This window comes from Ranitomeya imitator, chromosome 2 (genome assembly GCF_032444005.1).
Source record: "Ranitomeya imitator isolate aRanImi1 chromosome 2, aRanImi1.pri, whole genome shotgun sequence".
Classification (NCBI taxonomy): Eukaryota; Metazoa; Chordata; class Amphibia; order Anura; family Dendrobatidae; genus Ranitomeya; species Ranitomeya imitator.
Window position 1 is genome coordinate 43,504,556 of NC_091283.1, and position 19,547 is coordinate 43,524,102.

Consider the following 19,547-nt stretch of genomic DNA (forward strand, 5'->3'; position numbering starts at 1 on the left):
TAGTGTCTAGGTCCGGAGATGTGTGGATCTCTTGTGCGATGGTCTGTGCTAAGGCCTTAAGAACCGGACATTAACCTGAGCGGGCGAACGCGCAATATTGTCTGGACTTTTTACTTTGTGTTTTCACTATGTGCCGGATTAGGCTGTTTTGTTGTTTGGTCTCCTGAGCGGTTTATGCAGTCTTAATAAACAAGCCTGGATATTTGCTGTCAAACAGCCACAAGACATGCAGCCGCAGGGATTCAAACACATTATTCAAGCACGTTCGCTAATCACTAATTGGGATCGAAAGTGGGCTAGTCATTAGGAAGATAAACTCAACAATGTATACAATTAAATGGAGCTAGCGGCGCATGCTGCCTATTCTCCATGTGTAGGACCACAAGGCAGGAATCACATCAGTCAGTTTAGATGGAAATAACCTTTTTTTTTTTTTTTTTTTTTTTTTAATCAGATACATTTTTATTTAACCAAATTCAAGGTACAAAGCAATAAAACAAAAATCGCAATGAGAACAACATTAACAATGGTCATTATTTTCAGAAATTTCCTCCCTCCCTTCCCCTCCCCCCATTACATACAAGAGCAGCAAATGATGCATAATATAACCTACGTTCAGGTCATCTTCTCTCCACCCAAGGTGTCCATAGTGTCTCAAATATTCTTATGCCTTTAAATGGAGATAGCGGCGCATGCTGCCTATTCTCCATGTGTAGGACCACAAGGCAGGAATCACATCAGTCAGTTTAGATGGAAATAACTTTTTTTTTTTTTTTTTTAAATCAGATACATTTTTATTTAACCAAATTCAAGGTACAAAGCAATAAAATGATGCATGGCATAACCTACGTTCAGGTCATCTTCTCTCCACCCAAGGTGTCCATAGTGTCTCAAATATTCTTATGCCTTTTCTCTTAACATAAATGTTTTTTTCCATATTCACAATAGAGTCAGACTGTCTAAAAAATTTCCTCAACGTCGGCGGATCTTAATTTATCCAGTATCTGGCGATTAGTTTCCATGCAATATATAATAATCTAGCTATTGCCACCTTATATTTATGTACCTGGACTTTCTCCACATATCCCAGAATATACACCACAGGATCCCTCTCAGTCCTACAACCATGTGCTCCTCCTATGGCATTAAAGGGAACCTGTCACCCCGTTTTTTGAGATTGAGCTATAAATACTGTTAAATAGGGCCTGCGCTGTGTGTTCCTATAGTGTATGTAGTGTACCCCGATTTCCCATGTATGCTGAGAAATAACTTACCAAAGTCGCCGTTTTCGCCTGTCAATCAGGCTGGTCAGGTCGGGAGGGCGTGGTGACATCGCTGGTTCTTCCTCAGCTTTACGTTGGTGGCGTAGTGGCGTAGTGGTGAAGACACAGCGCGCGATCTGCGCTGTCATCCCTTTCGTCGGTGGGGGCGGCCATCTTCCTGGGGCCGCGCGTGCGCAGATCGAGTGCTCTGCTGCACGGGGCTTCAGGAAAATGGCCGCGGGATGCCGCGCGTGCGCATTAGAGATCGCGGCGGCCATTTTCCCAAAGCCGAGTTTGCATCCAACCTCTTGTGCGGCACGGTATCAAACGCTTTGGAAAAATCGAGATATACCACGTCCAATGACTCACCGTGGTCCAGCCTATAGCTTACCTCTTCATAAAAACTGATTAGATTGGTTTGACAGGAGCGATTTCTCATAAACCCATGCTGATATGGAGTTAAACAGTTATTCTCATTGAGATATTCCAGAATAACATCCCTCAGAAAGCCTTCAAATATTTTACCAACAATAGAGGTTAGACTTACTGGCCTATAATTTCCAGGTTCACTTTTAGAGCCCTTTTTGAATATTGGCACCACATTTGCTATGCGCCAATCCTGCGGAACAGACCCTGTCGCTATAGAGTCCCTAAAAATAAGAAATAATGGTTTATCTATTACATTACTTAGTTCTCTTAGTACTCGTGGGTGTATGCCATCCGGACCCGGAGATTTATCTATTTTAATCTTATTTAGCCGGTTTCGCACCTCTTCTTGGGTTAGATTGGTGACCCTTAATATAGGGTTTTCATTGTTTCTTGGGATTTCACCTAGCATTTCATTTTCCACCGTGAATACCGTGGAGAAGAAGGTGTTTAATATGTTAGCTTTTTCCTCGTCATCTACAACCATTCTTTCCTCACTATTTTTTAAGGGGCCTACATTTTCAGTTTTTATTCTTTTACTATTGATATAGTTGAAGAACAGTTTGGGATTAGTTTTACTCTCCTTAGCAATGTGCTTCTCTGTTTCCTTTTTGGCAGCTTTAATTAGTTTTTTAGATAAAGTATTTTTCTCCCTATAGTTTATTAGAGCTTCAATGGTGCCATCCTGCTTTAGTAGTGCAAATGCTTTCTTTTTACTGTTAATTGCCTGTCTTACTTCTTTGTTTAGCCACATTGGGTTTTTCCTATTTCTAGTCCTTTTATTCCCACAAGGTATAAACCGCTTACACTGCCTATTTAGGATGTTCTTAAACATTTCCCATTTATTATCTGTATTATTAGTTCTGAGGATATTGTCCCAGTCTACCATCGTCTTGCTCTGCGTAACATAAGCATGCCGAAACTGCCCATATTGAAATCTGCAGACCTCCGGTAGCCCATAATCCTCCTGCAACTTTCCAAAGGGCACCAGTCCCTTCGTGTCCTGCACCTGAACCATATACTGTATTCCCAGTCTCATCCAATTTTTAAATTCTCCCATTTTAACAAATTCCGGTAGAGTCTCGTTTTGCCATATCTGGGAAAAATTTGTCAAGTGCTCCAAGCCCCTCATCTTTTTAATTGCCTCCCAGACTTTATGTATCAGCGCTAAAGTAGGATACACCAAACCCATCTTCCTGAAACTTCCTGCCTCCAAGCCCTGAACCAAGGGATTCCTCCCCATCACCTGGACCAAGACCCTTTGTATTGAACCTGCCCCAGACACTTCCCTCCACCCCCTCATCTGTTGGCCCTAAGCAGCTAAGTAATAAATCCAAGGATTCGGAAGTGCCAGTCCCCCGCCATCCTTGGGCCTCTGCAATATCTCAAGTCTGATCCTCAGCTGCTCTTTTCCCCAGACAAAATCCCTAAATATAGAGTCAATAGTACTAACCCACCGCCTAGGGAACCATATAGGGGCATTGTGCGAGACGTACAGCAGTTGGGGCATCAAAATCATCTTAATCAAATTAATTCTTCCCACTACTGAAAGATACAGTTTACACCACGCCCCTACTTTACTCCTAAACTTACTCAGCAGTAGAATCAGATTCAAATCTGCATAGCTCGAAATCGGGAGTGACACCTGAATGCCCAGGTATTTAAACTGTCGCACCACTGCCAACCTACTACCCTACCCCAACATTGGCAAATCAACAACACAATCATCTACAGCCATGACAGTGGATTTTTCCCAGTTAATTTTTAATCCCGATATAGACCCAAATGTTTTAATAATATCCATTGCTCTCAATAACGACTCTCCGGAATTCCCCCAAAAAAGCAACACATCATCTGCATCCAGGGATAATTTTCTTCTACCACGCCATATCTGAACCCTTTATCCGAAGCCACACTCCTAATTGTCTATGCCAAAGGCTCCACTGCCAAAGCAAAAAGCAGCGGTGACAGTGGATACCCCTGCCTAGTCCCCCTATGAAGTGCAAATCTCCCAGACATTTGCCCGTTAACTCTGACTCTAGCGGTTGGTGAAGTATATAGCAACCATATCCATAAAAAAAAGGTCGGCCCAAAACCAAATTGTTCCAACACCCTCCAAAGATACTGCCACTCAACACTATCAAACGCTTTATGCGCGTCCAATGATACCACAGCCCTACTGCCCCTGTTGTCCGATGGCAGCTGCAAATTCAGAAAGAGTCTACGAAAATTAATTGCCGTAGACTTATTTGACATAAATCCAGATTGGTGAGGATGAACAAGATCCTGAACCACACTCGCCAAACGGCTAGCCAAAATTTTAGCCAAAATCTTTACATCTACCGTCAGCAACGAGATGGGCCTATAAGATTCCGCCAACCCCGGATCTTTCCCCCTCTTTCCCCTGCCAACCCCCTCTTTCGGAATGACCACCACCACCGCCTCCCTCATGGACGCCGGTAATTCCCCCTCCCTAAGAACCTCTTCAAAAACCTTTTACAATCTGGGTGTTACCATCTCAATTAATTGTTTGTAAATTTCACTCGGGATACCATCTGCCCCCGGGGCCCTATTATTATCCATAGATCTAATTGCCACTTCAATCTCTTCTTTTGTTATGGGCACCTCGAGTCTCCCCCTATCACTGTCTTTAATACTCAGGAGCCCTGCTTCCTGAAGACAACCCTCTATGTCTCCCAAAGAGTCCCCCGATCCCGAAGAATATAACTGATTATAGAACCGTCTAAATTCCCTCAAAATACTCTGTGTCTCCCACCTCCCTTCCCTCATCAGTCTTCAATTTATATACATAAGGCTACTTTCACACTTCCGTCCGTACGGGGCCATCGCAAACTGTCGGCCCTACGTACCGACGGACGCTGTGCAAAATAGTGCACAACGTGGGCAGCGGATGCAGTTTTCAGACGCATCTGCTGCCCATTATGAGTTCTGGGGAGGAGGGGGCAGATCTTCGGCCGCGCATGCGCTGTTGAAAATGGTGGACGCGTCGCACAAAAAAACGTTACATTGAACACCAATTACCGACGGATCCAGTGCACGACGTATGGAACGTGTCCATACGTTGCTATGCGTCGGTAATACAAGTCTATGTGTAAAAAACGCATCTTGCGGGCAACTTTGCAGGATGCATTTTTTGCACAGAATGACGCATTGCACCGTCTTTATAAAGACGGAAGTGTGAAAGTAGCCTAACACGATTCCCTCTGCGCCTCCACCACCACTGACAACAGATGCCCCACTTTTTCACCTTCATCATAAAATTGCGTTATCTGAAAGGCCCTCCTCTCCGCTTTCCTCAAATACACCTTATTACCTCTTCCTGTGCACCCCTTAACCTACTCTGATTTTCTGCTGACGGGTCTAATGCCATATCACTCTCCACCCTCTCCAAGGTTTCTATTATTTCTCCATCTTCTGGCTTAGGTTTCGACCTACACCTGGAAATCTCTCGAAACAAGAGACCGCTTAGGACAGCTTTCATAGCGTCCCACACCACCCGACTATCAGTACTCCCTTCATTAATCTGCCAATACTCCTCCAATTCTTCCTTTATTGTATTCATACTGATATATTCCAGCCATACCGGGTTCAACTTCCACCCAACTCCCTTCCCAATATTCCCCCCTATCTGTCTAATAGACAATTCTATGGGGCTTATGATCCGAAATCACCCTTGGGAGGTATTCCACTCCACAGACCAGTTGTGTCATTAGCTCATTTCCCAGTGCCATATCTATTCGTGAGAGAGACCCATGCGTCGCAGAATAAGAAGAGTAGAACACCGCATTCTCATTTCTCACTCTCCACAGGTCCTTCATTCCAATCTCTTTAATATAATTCCCTAATGCCGTCAATTTCCTAGTACTTTTACCTGCTCTCTGTTTATGTCTATCCCACCCCTCATCTACAACATTATTGAAATCACCGATGATCAGTAATGGTAATCCCGTACCTCGCTTAAATAATTCCATAACCTCACATAACTTTTTCCCCCTGTATGGCGGTGGTATGTACATAGCTACTATACATAATGATTGCCCATAAATTTTACAAATAACAAAAATATACTGTCCTTCACTATCAACATGGCTTTCAATTTGTTCAAATGGCGTAGACGCTCCTATTAATAAAGAGACCCCTCAGCATATGAAAAATACGTGGAATGATATGCTCTCCCAATCCACTTCCTCTTCAACACTTCCACCTTACCCCATAGTAAATGAGTCTCCTGGAGGCATAGAACATCCGGCCTCCTCTTCCTAGCATATTCCATGATCGTCGTTCTTCGTGTTCCCTTCGACAGTCCTCTTACATTCCAACTAAGGATTTTAATTCTATCACCCATCATACAATTCCATACATGCAGGTTCCCGGAAATACCCCTTTAATACCACTTTTGGTGCACATACCAGTATGCTCTGTCCTGTCCAGGAACTGTCCTGAATCTCTGAAGGCTCTGTAACTTGCAATCCATTCATTATTATTGGACAGCTTTTATTCATTAATATTCTGCCAGCACTATAGGAACTGGAACTTCCTCCCCCATTGACATTTCCTGTAGAGAGACAAAGACCACACTTTCCACTACCTATTTCTGTATGCCTACCTTTCTGGAGGAGTATCTGAGCAGTGTCTTTTATATGTGTGTGGGATGCTGATATTAATCTACAATATTTGGGGAGCGGAATGATTACCAGATGCTTTTCTTCTTATACAGCCTGGTGAATGAGCTGGCCTTTACCGCTAGGAAGATGATGTCCGATGAAGCCTTGAGCAGTGGACTAGTCAGGTATTTTTCTCTCATAGTTGTCCTCCGTTTCCTCTTCTGCTCGTTTCCTCTTCCATCTTCCTCTTCTTTCTTCCTGTAGAAGGACATAGGTACGCCCTTTCTTCCTGTAGAGGGACATAGACCAGCCCCCAATTCGCTGAGAAGGACAGAGACCAAAGAAACCATGTTTTTCCAATCCCATAAGACCTTCTTTTTTCCTCTTTTCCAGCCGGGTGTTTCCCGATAAGGCCTCCCTCCTTAGTGCTGCCTTTGATCTGGCCACTGATATTGCCAGCAAAAGCCCTGTTGCCGTCCAAGGAACGAAAGTGAACTTACTGTACGCTCGAGATCACTCGGTGGAGGAGAGTCTGAATTACATGGTGAGCAGTGGTCTTGTTCTGCCGTTCCTTGGTAATCGCAGTCAGCTAATCATGTTGTGTCTGTGTCTCAGGCCACCTGGAACATGAGCATGCTGCAGACAGAGGACATCATGACATCTGCTCAGGCCGCCCTGCAGAAGAAGACCCCAAAAGATGTCACCTTCTCTAAGTTGTAGGACTCGTCTATATCTTATCAGCTGATTTGGATTCCCAAATACTTCAGGGAACGTGATGACCAGTGAAATATAAACAAATTTTATAGAGGAAACTACCTTTGATGAGAGATTAATATTCAAAGCCTCAAATTTAGATAAATTAATTTTAAAGTTAGATAAGGATGCGTATCTTTTAAATTCCAACATTAAATTGGAGAGGGAGACCAATCGGATTAGTGATGAAAAATAAGAGGTCATCTGCAAAGGTTGCAATCTTATAAGAAATGTTATGAATCTTGGTGCCTGCAACACCTTGATTGGATCTGACACACCGAAGGAATGGCTCAAGGGAAAGAATAAATACAAAGGTTAAATTGTTTGAAAAGTAAGAGGTGATGTTTATATACTTTTGATCGCTTAACTCAATAAAAATCTCAAAAAAATACCGTCACTTTTTCTCGCACCATACTTTGACCTCTTTGCGTGACCTTTGGTGGATGATTTTTGAGGGTCCGGATATTCGCAAACTCACGAAGGACAGCATGTTCTAAACAAAAATGAAAGCTGTTGAGAAAATAAATGGGATTATTTTAAAGAAATTGTGAAATAATTTCTAGGTAACAACAAAGATCCAAAATTTAAGTCCATCGTGGAGAACATGTTGAAACGTTTCAAAGTTGTGGTTTGTCTGATGAATTTGAAGTTACATTTTTTACATTTCCATTTGGACGACTTTGCTGAAAACTTTGGTGCTGTTGGTGAAGAGCAAGAAGAAAGATTTCATCAGGATATCAAGGTGATGAAACGACGATCCCAAGGTAGATGGAATGTGAACATTATGGGGGACTACTGCTGGACGCACTGAAGATCTGTAGGCTATAAGACAAAAGGTATCAAAAGAAACCTTGAAGAGAAAAGGAAAAGGCGCAAGATTTAGTATCCAATAAAGTTGCAGAATTCTTGTGCAATCATTTTTTATATATAAAATTGTGTACATTTTTGGCTACGATAAAGAATTTTCTTGTTCATATCGCTTGCACGTAACTTCACATGCAAAATCCGTATGTGATAGTCAAAAATAAGTGTGTCACGGTTCCACCCCTGAGAGTGTCTGGGATGCAGTTACTGACAGCTCAGCTGTCCAATCTGGTACAGGGGTGTGCTGAAGCTGTCAGTACTTTCATTGACAGCTCAGTCGTCCAGTCTGGTTCAGGGGCATGCTGAGCTGTCAGTGTGCTCACTGACAGCTAGGCCGTCCAACCTGAGACTGAGAGGCACTGGCTGTCTACAGGTGTTTATTTTGCCAGGTGTTTGCCAGGCTACTTAAGTTGGCTGTTACTCCCAGACCTCTGCCAGATGTACATACAGCTACTGTGTGGTTCCTCTCTGTGCCTTGAATTATATTTGTTGATCTTGCGTTACCTGACCTTGGACCTCATTCTGACCATCTGTCTGTTTAACCCCTTCTGCTCTGATCCTCTATCTCCTGGTATTCTGACCTCAGAACGTTACCTGACTACGCCTTTATCTCTTCCATCTGTTTATGACGTACCCTCCTGGCTTTTGACCTCAGTGGTACATTAAGTCTGGCCAATTTCCTTTTTTGTCAGTATGGAGCATGTTCACATGCTCTGTGACCAAGTGGTGAATTTGACGCAGATGACTCAGGATCTGGCTAGGGAATGCCAGAGTCTGGAGTCATCAAAATGTCAGTTGCAGGGTCAGATAATTATTTTGATGAATCCCTCCAAAATTCCTCCGCTGCCGGCAGTGGCTGTGACGTCAGTACCCTCTGATGTACAGATGATATGTTCCGAACCTGTAATGGCCCTCCCTGATAAATTTTTGGGAGGGAAAGGCCAATTTAGGGTATTTAGGGAGAGCTGTACGTTATTTTTTACCCTGCGCCCCCGGTCATCAGGGGATGAGTTCGAGTGGGTGGGAATAAGTATATCCCTACTGCAAGGGTATCCTCAGACCTGGGCATTTTCCTTAATCCCAACAAACCCCAGAATGGTTTGCTCTTGACACGTTGTTTGACAGTTTAGGACAAAGTTGACAGAATCCAGATTACTGAGGTTAAGATCATGAACCTGGTACAGGGGAGTAGCACAGCTGAGGACTATTGTACTGATTTCTGGCAGTGGTCCACTGAAGTTCTGTAAAACAATGCTGCTCTCAGGTACCAGTTCCACAAAGCCCTTTCTGAAACTCTTAAGGGTGTTCTACTCCTTCATGACACTTCTTATTCTCTGGTGGAGGCCATGACCCAGGCCATAAGAATCGACAGCAGAATCCGTGAGAGACATGGTGAACAGTAGACTGCCGGTTATACTTCCCAAGAGCAGGTTCATTTACAGAAGGTGGAGCCATTGGAGGTTAAAGTTGCCAGTCTTTGTGTTGTGGAGAAAAGATGTAGACAAGATCTTGGACTCAGTCTGTACTGTGATCTCTCTGTGAAAAATGAGATGAGTGAGGGGAAAATAGTGGAGTGAGGTGAAAATGAGAGATGTGAGGTGAAAATTAAGGAGGTGTGAGTGGAAAATGGGAGGAGTGAGGGGAAAATAGTAAAGAGATCGGAAAATGACAGATGTGAGGGGGGGAAATGAGAGGAGTGAGGGGAAAATAGTGGAGTGAGGTGAAGTGAAATTGAAGAGGTGTGAGAGGAAAATGGGAGGAGTGAGGAAAATAGTGGAGAGATCGGAAAATGACAGATGTGAGGTAAAAATGACAGGTGTTAGGGGGAAAATGAGAGATGTGAGGGGAAAATAAGAGGAGTGATGGGAAAATGAGAGAAGTGAGGTGCTGCTGCTGTATGAGGCTGTGTAGAGAGTGAGGCGCTGCAGGTGGAGCCTGTGTATAAACCAAAAAGGTTGTTTATCAAAAGGCTCTTGAATGAGTTGAAAATAAAATACTATCAATATTTGGGTAATCATCGCTGATTCTTTTGCCCTACATAGAGGAACCCGCCAGGGATGTCCTCTGTCCCCGGCCCTTTTTGCCCTTGCAATAGAGGCCTTGGCAATACGCATAAGATCCTCTATAGATCTTAAGGGAATAAATATTGCGGACCGTGTGGATAATATAGGACTCTATGCCGATGATATGATAATATTTATGGATAAAATGGAAGAAACATTGCCACAAGTAATAGCGACCATAGATAAATTCAGTAAATTCTCTGGTCTTTATATAAATTGGGATAAATCTGCCCTGATGCCTCTATCTCACACTCCGATGCCCTGTCTCGAGGCTCTCTCGCCTCTGCCTATTGTTTCTAATTTCAAATATTTAGGTATCCATATGTCTCAATGTAGCCGGCTGGACCTTCAACTTAACATTTATCCGTTACTGGATATGGTCATATCTAAATTCATAACTTGGAGCAAACTCCCTCTCTCTGTTGCAGGCCTTATTAATTTAATCAAAATGATATTGCTTCCCAAGCTTAATTATTGCTTTCAACATAGTGATGTGTCAATACCCAAGTCTTTCTTTGCAAAATTAAACTCCTTAATCACATCCTTTATATGGGGGAAGACTAGGCCTAAACTTAAGTTATCTACTCTGCAGAGACCGAAAAAAGGGTGTGGGGCGGCCTTGCCAAATTTTTATTTGTACTACCTTGCTGGACAAGCTAAGGCGATAAATAAATGGATGCCCAATAACTCTCTGCCCAACTCTGAGAGTCATTTACTTCACTCTTCCCGGGTTGATTGCCCGCTGGGGTTCTTGGAGATAGAGAAAGTCAGTACTCCTCGTTTACTACCTTTACTCTGACTGGCGAGATTAATATGGAGACAAATTAAAAGAGTTATTAAATTTGTAGATATAGTAGCTGAAATGCCATTGTGGAATAATAGTTGTTTCCCAGAGCTACTGAATCACCCGTCTACTGATTTTTGGATCTCATACGGTGTTCTCTCGGTAGGTGACGTACATGCCCTGGGGTTTTTTGTATCCTTTGAACAACTGCAAAATACTTAGAACATCCCGAGATCTCAATTTTTTTGGTATTTACAGCTAAGGTCAGCATTCCAGTCGCACATGCGAGGTGTAGGTACAGGTCGAGCGATTTCATCTTTACCTCTGATAGGCATCCTCAAGTCACAGGGCCCTCAGGGACTCATTTCCTCTTTGTATACATATCTATATCTGTGGGAGATGGGTCCACCATCAATTCTATCAAAGGGAAGTGGGAGGGACTTCTTCCCGATGTACTGGGAGAGGAATGGGAAGAGATTCTGGAGTCTCCAACTAAAGTTTCTCTCTCAGTAAACAATAAGATGACCCAGTTATATATTACATACCAGACTTATTTGACCCCGACACGACTCTTCAAAATGGGTCGCCTCCTCTCGTCAGATTGCTTACGGTGTCATACACATGATGCAGACTTTATTCACATGATTTGGAGGTGCCCGGTAGTTCTACATTACTGGAAAGAGGTGACGACACTACTAACATCTTTATTGTCGATTTCTGTCCCACCTGAGCCATTGACCTGCTTGTTCGGGGTATGGGATGCGGAAACTTGGGATCATTATACTGGGATCTTCCTTCGAGAGACGCTCTTCATGGCACGGAAGGTGCTGGCGCTAAGATGGATGCGTGGTTCCGCCCCCGACCCTCAGGGCTTCGATAGATTTGGTGAATTCGATTATCCCGTATCAAAAAACACTATATCAAAATAGAGGATGTCCAAGTAAATTTGAAAAGATCTGGGGTAGATGGAATTCCTCTTATCATACTCTATAGTCTACACTGACTGGATATGTGCGCGAAGAGGTGGACGGGTGGTTTTGGGGGCATCGTTTGCAGAGCAGGATTCACGTATGATTTTCCTTTCGGCGACTTACTATAGAAGGTTAAGTAGTTAAAGTTATATAATAGGTATTTTATAAGGTACCAGTGATTTAACATGCACAGTGTAGTACCTCTGTAAATTTTGGATACGATATATCTCTACACTTATTTGTATCCTATGGTATAATTGACAATGACAAATGTAAATCTGTGTAATGTTTGTTTTATTCTGAAATCAATAAACGAATTAAAAAAAAAAATATTTGGGTAATCATTTAATTAATTTGTGTTGCAAATCTGTAGTGTTGAATTTATGATGTGAAATGTTTTTATGTGCAATATAACCATTATAATTTGTTATAATTAACCACAGTTAGTTACTATGCCTTGGCAACGCCAGGTTATTATAGAGCCTGATTACTTCCCGGCTGCTGTACATGTGAAGAGGGTTACATACTATATAATTGTCTAATTCCGTCTGTCTGTCCTTCTGTCACGGTTATTCATTCACTGATTGGTCTCGCCAGCAGTCCGGAAGAAAATGGCCGCTCCTTACTCCCCGCAGTCAGTGCCTGTCGCCCGCATACTCCCCTCCGGTCACCGCTAACACAGGGTTAATGCCGGTGGTAACGGACCGCGTTATGCCACGGGTAACGCACTCCGTTACCGCCGCTATTAACCCTGTGTGTCCCCAACTTTTTACTATTGATGCTGCCTATGCGGCATCAAAAGTAAAAAATGTAATGTTAAAAATAATAAAAAAATAAAATAAACCTACTATACTCACCCTCCGTAGTCCGCTGAGCCGCTCCCGCCAGCCGCCATCTTCCGCTTTCCGGTGGCAAAGATGGTATGGCAGAAGGACCTGCCATGACGTCGTGGTCATGTGACCGCAACATCATCACAGGCCCTGCGCTCTGATACCAACCCTGGGACCGCAAGCTGCCGTGGACTACAAGGGGCCTTCGGAAAGGTGAGTATATGTTTATTTTTTATTTTTTCACCTGTGACAAACCTGGCTGGGCAATATACTACGTAGCTGGGCAATATACTACGTAGCTGGGCAATATACTACGTGACTGGCCAATATACTACGTGGCTCTGTGCTGTATACTACGTCACTCGGCAATATACTACATTACTGGCCAATATACTACGTGGCTCTGTGCTGTATACTACGTCGCTGTGCGATATACTACGTGACTGGGCAATATACTACGTCGCTGTGCGATATACTACATGACTGGGCAATATACTACGTAACTGGGCAATATACTGTGTGGCTGCGCAATATACTATGTCACTGGGCAATATACTACGTGGCTGGGCAATATAATACGTGGCTGGGCAATATACTATGTCACTAGGCAATATACTACGTAACTGGCCAATATACTACGTGGCTGCGCAATATACTATGTCACTGGGCAATATACTACGTGGCTGGGCAATATAATACGTGTCTGGGCAATATACTACGTGTCTGGGCAATATACTACGTCACTGGCCAATATACTACGTCACTGGGCAATATACTACGTGTCTGGGCAATATATTACGTGGCTGGCCAATATACTACGTCACTGGGCAATATACTACGTGGCTGGGCAATATACTACGTGGCTGTGCAATATACTACGTGGCTGGGCAATATACTACGTGGCTGGGCAATATACTATGTGGCTGGGCAATATACTATGTGACTGGGCAATATACTATGTAGCTGGGCAATATACTATGTGACTGGGCAATATACTACATCACTGGGCAATATACTACGTGGCTGGCCAATATACTACGTCACTGGGCAATATACTACGTGGCTGGACAATATACTATGTGACTGGGCAATATACTACGTGACTGGGCAATATACTACGTGGCTGGGCAATATACTACGTGGCTGGGCAATATACTATGTGGCTGGACAATATACTACGTGGCTGGGCAATATACTACGTGGCTGGGCAATATACTACGTGACTGGGCAATATACTACGTGGACATGCATATTCTAGAATACCCGATGCGTTAGAATCGGGCCACCAACTAGTAATACATATACTGTATACTATAAAAGTACAATAAACTGACAGTGACAGAGGAGCGAGGACATCCTCTTAAGGGGATACCTGTATCTGAGGATGACATAGCTGGGACTTGTAGTTCAGATGCGCCGCTGACAGGTTGTGCTGACTGCGGAGCCATATCAGCAGCAGAATACTCCTTCCTGGACCGTCCCTCAGTAGTCTAGTGTGAACTCAGTATCTGCAGTCACTTAGCACAGCCCCTGTGTCCCTCCTCCCATCAGCTCCATGCAAAAGAGGAGAGGGGCAACTGCTAAGCTCAATATGGCGGAGCCCACAGTCTGACCTAGTCGTGTGTATGCAGCGCCCCAGGGTCCGGGTCGTTGCAGTAATGTCATTCTTCCACCAGGAAGAGTGATGTTACGTCTGAAGGCAATAAAGGAGATCTCTTTGCCAGGTATCACAAACCACACAACACACTTCACACTCCAGTCCACCAGGGGGAGCTATGCTCCTATTTATTAGGGCACTCTTCACAATTAGGTAAAACTGGTGGTCTGGATAGGAAGTTAGTCAAAAGCTGACTGGGCTTTACCCAGGCCTTACCTGTCAGGCAGACAGAAGAAAAGGAGGAACATCTAGCAGTTGCCGACAGAGTGGTCCCTGACAGGGGTGGGATCCTGTCAGAGGCCTAGACAGAAAGACACGGAGCTGCGACTGCCTACCGATGCGGCAGCATCCTAAGGAAGGACACGAAAGAGAATTGTATTGTAGAGGGTGAGAAACAAAGTCATAGCAAAAAGAAAGGAAACCAGAAGGAGTTCTGCCCTATACAGGCTGCCTCCTTCTGAGGTGCAGGATCCGGTAGCCGGAACACCGAGGGAGCAATCATCTCCATGACTTGCTCCAGAGACCAAACCCGGTACTCAACTTTGTGGTGTGAAGAAACGAAAGATTTATTATCCCAAATCAGAAAACGTTTCGGTCCCACAACTGGACCTTCATCAGTAACGTTTACTGGGACAATGTATAGATTCAAGTGGCTATATGGCCTGCCCGGAGACTTGCTATTCAGCGGTGGATGCCGCGATGACAGCACCCATATAGGCTGTAACTTTTCTCTCTGGATATCCAATACTATATTGGTAGCAACCTCCGGGCAGGCCATATAGCCCCTTGAATCTATACATTGTCCCAGTAAACGTTACTGATGAAGGTCCAGTTGTGGGACCGAAACGTTTTCTGATTTGGGATAATAAATCTTTCGTTTCTTCACACCACAAAGTTGAGTGCCGGGTTTTGTATTTGCTGATTACGGTTTGGGAACCTACCCGTGCACCTCATACGGTTGTGCACACGTGTTTCTAACTACGTTACTCCAGAGACCGGCGGGACAGCTAATTCCACGTTACCTGCCCGACCTATACCCAGGAGACAAGGAAAATGGTGTGCACTCAGGTCAGGGACAAGGAGGTGCTGGTAAACTGACCGTGAGGTCAAGTCAATTATTCAAAAAAGATTACCGCACACTCAAGACTGGTAAGATGCAAAAGGTGTATGCCAAGTTTATTGAAGAAAACAAAACAAAAAAGAAGTGGTTGCCACATTCATATTCATTTGAAATAGACAAAAACCCGACGTTTCGACCCTCCCGGGTCTTACTCATGGGGTTACTCAAGTCCTTTGACATAGATGCATAATAGTGGCAGTGGTAGGGGGTGTACGACCGATCCCTTCCCAGGAGGCATGGTGGCAACTTGTGGGGGCTGGGGCGTGCTAGAGTCCCTGTAAAAAGCCTCAGGCCACCAGTCATGCGGGTTGTTCCTATCCATCTGGGGGACAGAGAGAAAGACATAACATCTAGAACACTAAAAACAGTTGTGAGGACCTTATGAGAAGCGCAGCAGTAAAGTACTACAACATCCAGGCGCTAGAGGAAGGCTACTGATTTCCACCTGGATAAGGGGACTCTGGATTTGCCTTCAGACCGGCCGGACTCTGCCTGCCCTGTGGTCTGGTGCCCTGGACTGCGGATGCTGAAGCCTTCAGTAAAAAGGTAATGAGTCTGCAACCTTATGTCCTCGTTTTTTACTGCGCCTCACACCATTATTATTATTATTATTATTTATTGTTATAGCGCCATTTATTCCATGGCGCTTTACATGTGAGGAGGGGTATACATAATGAAAACAAGTACAATAATCTTAAACAATACAAGTCATAACTGGTACAGGAGGAATGAGGACCCTGCCCGCGAGGGCTCACAATCTACAAGGGATGGGTGAGAATACAGTAGGTGAGGGTAGAGATGGTCAGGCAGCGGTTTGGTCGATCGGTGGTAGCTGCAGGTTGTAGGCTTGTCGGAAGAGGTGGGTCTTCAGGTTCTTTTTGAAGGTTTCGATGGTAGGCGAGAGTCTGATGTGTTGTGGTAGAGGGTTCCAGAGTAGGGGTGATACGCGAGAGAAATCTTGTATACGATTGTGGGAAGAGGAGATAAGAGGGGAGTAGAGTAGGAGATCTTGTGAGGATCGGAGGTTGCGGGTAGGTAAGTACCGGGAGACGAGGTCACAGATGTATGGAGGAGACAGGTTGTGGATGGCTTTGTACGTCATGGTTAGGGTTTTGTAGTGGAGTCTCTGGGCAATGGGGAGCCAGTGAAGGGATTGACAGAGGGGAGAGGCCGGGGAATAGCGGGGGGACAGGTGGATTAGTCGGGCAGCAGAGTTTAGAATAGATTGGAGGGGTGCGAGAGTGTTAGAGGGGAGGCCACAGAGCAGGAGGTTGCAGTAGTCAAGGCGAGAGATGATGAGGGCATGGACCATCCACCATCTACACTCTGGGAAGCCCTGGGGACACACGTCACCTGTGGGAAGGTATACCATCTAGCTGCCATAACATCACCCCAGCGGACCCCTAAGCAGCGTCGGTCACCCTGACCGAATACCACAAGTGGTGTCACAAACATTTCCCCTTTAAAGACCTTTCCTTTTTACAATGGACCTCCCGAGGGCCACGGACCGGGTCAGCCACCGTGACATCCCTCCAGAGAGCCGAAGGACCCGGTACCGAGTATCCCACTTCCCTACGGGGGCGCACCATGTATTGTACAGGAAGACAGTGACTTGTGATGGCTGCGATCAGAGGACTCCTGAGGAGAGGTGAGCGCTGTCATTGTAGTCCCTCAGTGTGAAGTATAGCGTGGCTCTACCGTGAGGTGCTCAAGTAGGTTACCAAGACCAATGTGCAGTAAAATAAAGAACTTGGCGCTCAACTATTTTATTGTAGTCACTTAGACTCTTAAAGGGAGAGAGTTGTGACTGTCTGCAGCGGTGCGAGACTTGTTATTATTAACTTTTTTGATATAATATCCTAATCAATGCAAACGTAACCTTGTGTGATCACATACGTATCCACGCCCGGCTCTGGAGCAGACTTGTGGATTTGCAGACTTTGTTTCTACCTCCTCCTCTGCTGCGCTGAACTTTACTCCAGATACTTTGCACTGTGACTCTTGATCCAGAGGCGGCTGCCCAGGTAAATGCATTGTCTGTATACGACCCCATTAATTCGCTAGGATTGCAAGTTAAAGAATTGTTGGGTGGTCTCCTATCTGTAGCTCTGCAGGGTACGACTGGGGCTGCACAGCTACTTTGGCTACGAAACCAATCACGCAGCCAAAAATCGCACTCTGCTGCTTCTACGTCTCAGGGGGTTGCATTGCAAAGCGGCAAGTTGCAAAACGTAAGAACCAGCTGGACTTTTTGCAGTTGCCTTTTTGTGGTTGTAATGCACCCCCCCCCGGTCCCCTGCATTATGATACACTGTAGAAGGGGCATGGATCTTTTTTTGGTTGCATGACCCGTGTCGTGGCCAAAATCGGTATTTAGTCCCAGCCTTAACCTACAGCTCCTGGAAGTCCTGGGCGTCCGAGGGGTCCTAGTTTTGCAGCACCTGGAGCGCTGCTATAGGAGGTCACAGGTCTAAATTTTATTGGCGGGCACACGAGTTAATGTGAATCGATTCACACGACCCCGTGTGCTAGAGGGCACAGACTTATGCCTGCACGGATCAATGGGAAAAATAAAGGTCAATGCAGTATTCTGTTTGGTTTTATGGACCGGAGTAGTGCACGCAACAGAAGACCACTCTGGCACCAGTCTGCGATAAGAACCAGCACACGGAGCCAAATCCTAACGTACGTTCGTCAGGTGAAATGATCTTTTGTGCTGCACAAAAGATCACCATCCTCGGCAGCACATCGTCCTGTGCAAATATTTAAAGTTTGGCAGACATTTAATGCTGCAAAATTGAGTGATGTAAACGAACCTTCAGTTTGCGCTATTAGTAAATGAGGCCATCATGTTTCTAGCCAGACATGTTTGGAGTATAAGGCTATGTGCTCACTTTGCAGAGTCCACTGCGGATTTTTCCGCAGTGGAATTCCAAAATCCGCACTTAAAAAACCCCCCGGCACTGCCACTGATCGGCTGTTTTTCAGAACGGCCATTGCAAAGCTTAACACTGTGTACTTTTGCTCGCTGCAGCTGATTGTGTGGATGCCGGGTTACCTGATATTGATGACCTAAGGGCAGGTGTATTTTTTTTTTTTCATCCAAAGGAATCTGGTTGATTATGCAAATCAAACTCTGATCAGAATTCGAGCATTTCAGATGAGGAGAAGATGGAGAAAAAATGTCGGTCCATAAAAGTAGGACTGCACTCAGATGTCATCCGAGTGCAGTCTGATGTTTTCCACGAACTCATTGATTTGCATGCAATACGAATATCGGATATGATGTGATTTTTTTTTTCTCACCATTCAACCCGCTCTGTCCAAGGACAAAATATGATGTGTTCAACACCATAGACTAACATTGTTCCCTAAGAAAAAAAAAAAACAACACAAAATTGAGCTTAAATTGAGTTGGTACACATGCAGAGGTTAAACGCATGTTCACATTGGCCACAAAACATTGAAACCTACAAGAGAAAAAAGTAAAAGAAAACCCTGATGTAACTAAGTAAAAAAGCAAAAGTGCATTTAAATAACACAGAGTTTTTAGTAATACTGTTTTTTTTATCAAAAAATAGAACAAAAGCCATCCCACCGCGTCAAGGTAACTCTGATCGGGACAGTCCTACACTGTCTATTATTAAAACCTTACATTGTGTCAATGTTGACCTCAGTGTGCATAAGGGCAGACAAAAGGACAGGGCCCAACCAGTGAAACACTAGACTGGGGAAGCCATATATAGTCTCTAGCTCAGAAACAGGGAGGCCACACCCCGGCTTGCACAGGATGCAACAATACAGAGAAAAAAAACAACACAAAATTGAGCTTAAATTGAGTTGGTACACAGGTTGAGGTTTAACCTCTGCATGTGTAGCAACTCAATTTAAGCTCAATTTTGTGTTATTTTTTTTTCTCTGTATTGTTGCATTCTGTGCAAGCCGGGGTGTGGCCTCCCTGTTTCTGAGCTAGAGATATAAGGCTTCCCCAGTCTGGTGTTACCTGGCTGGGCCCTGTCCTTTTGTCTGCCCTTATTCACACAGGTCAACATTGACACAATGTAAGGTTTTAATATTAGACAGTGTAGGACTGTCCCGATCAGAGTTACCGTGACGAGGTGGGATGGCTTTTGTGCTATTTTTTGATAAAAAAAACAGAATTACTAAAAACTCTTTGTTATTTAAATGCACT

The 19,547-nt window shown here is 44.4% G+C and overlaps 2 protein-coding genes across 5 annotated transcripts in view; both read left to right on the forward strand.

Moving 5' to 3' along the window:
* Window positions 1-12,066, forward strand: part of LOC138661699 (delta(3,5)-Delta(2,4)-dienoyl-CoA isomerase, mitochondrial-like) — a 28,803-nt gene extending 16,737 nt beyond the window's left edge. Inside the window, exons 8-10 of one of the 2 annotated variants that reach the window (XM_069746559.1) lie at window positions 6,427-6,498; window positions 6,707-6,857; window positions 6,929-12,066. In XM_069746559.1, the coding sequence (XP_069602660.1) occupies window positions 6,427-6,498; window positions 6,707-6,857; window positions 6,929-7,033 (328 nt within the window). In that variant the 3' untranslated portion in view covers window positions 7,034-12,066. The remainder of the gene's footprint in view (window positions 1-6,426; window positions 6,499-6,706; window positions 6,858-6,928) is intronic. The other variant, XM_069746560.1, reaches the window with a different exon arrangement.
* Window positions 12,067-16,943: 4,877 nt separating this feature from the next.
* Window positions 16,944-19,547, forward strand: part of LOC138661698 (delta(3,5)-Delta(2,4)-dienoyl-CoA isomerase, mitochondrial-like) — a 35,664-nt gene continuing 33,060 nt past the window's right edge. For 2 of the 3 annotated variants that reach the window (XM_069746556.1, XM_069746558.1), the window contains exon 1: window positions 16,944-17,003. In XM_069746556.1, the coding sequence (XP_069602657.1) occupies window positions 16,973-17,003 (31 nt within the window). In that variant the 5' untranslated portion in view covers window positions 16,944-16,972. Of the gene's footprint in view, window positions 17,004-17,272; window positions 17,380-19,547 lie in introns of those variants that run through there. The other variant, XM_069746557.1, reaches the window with a different exon arrangement.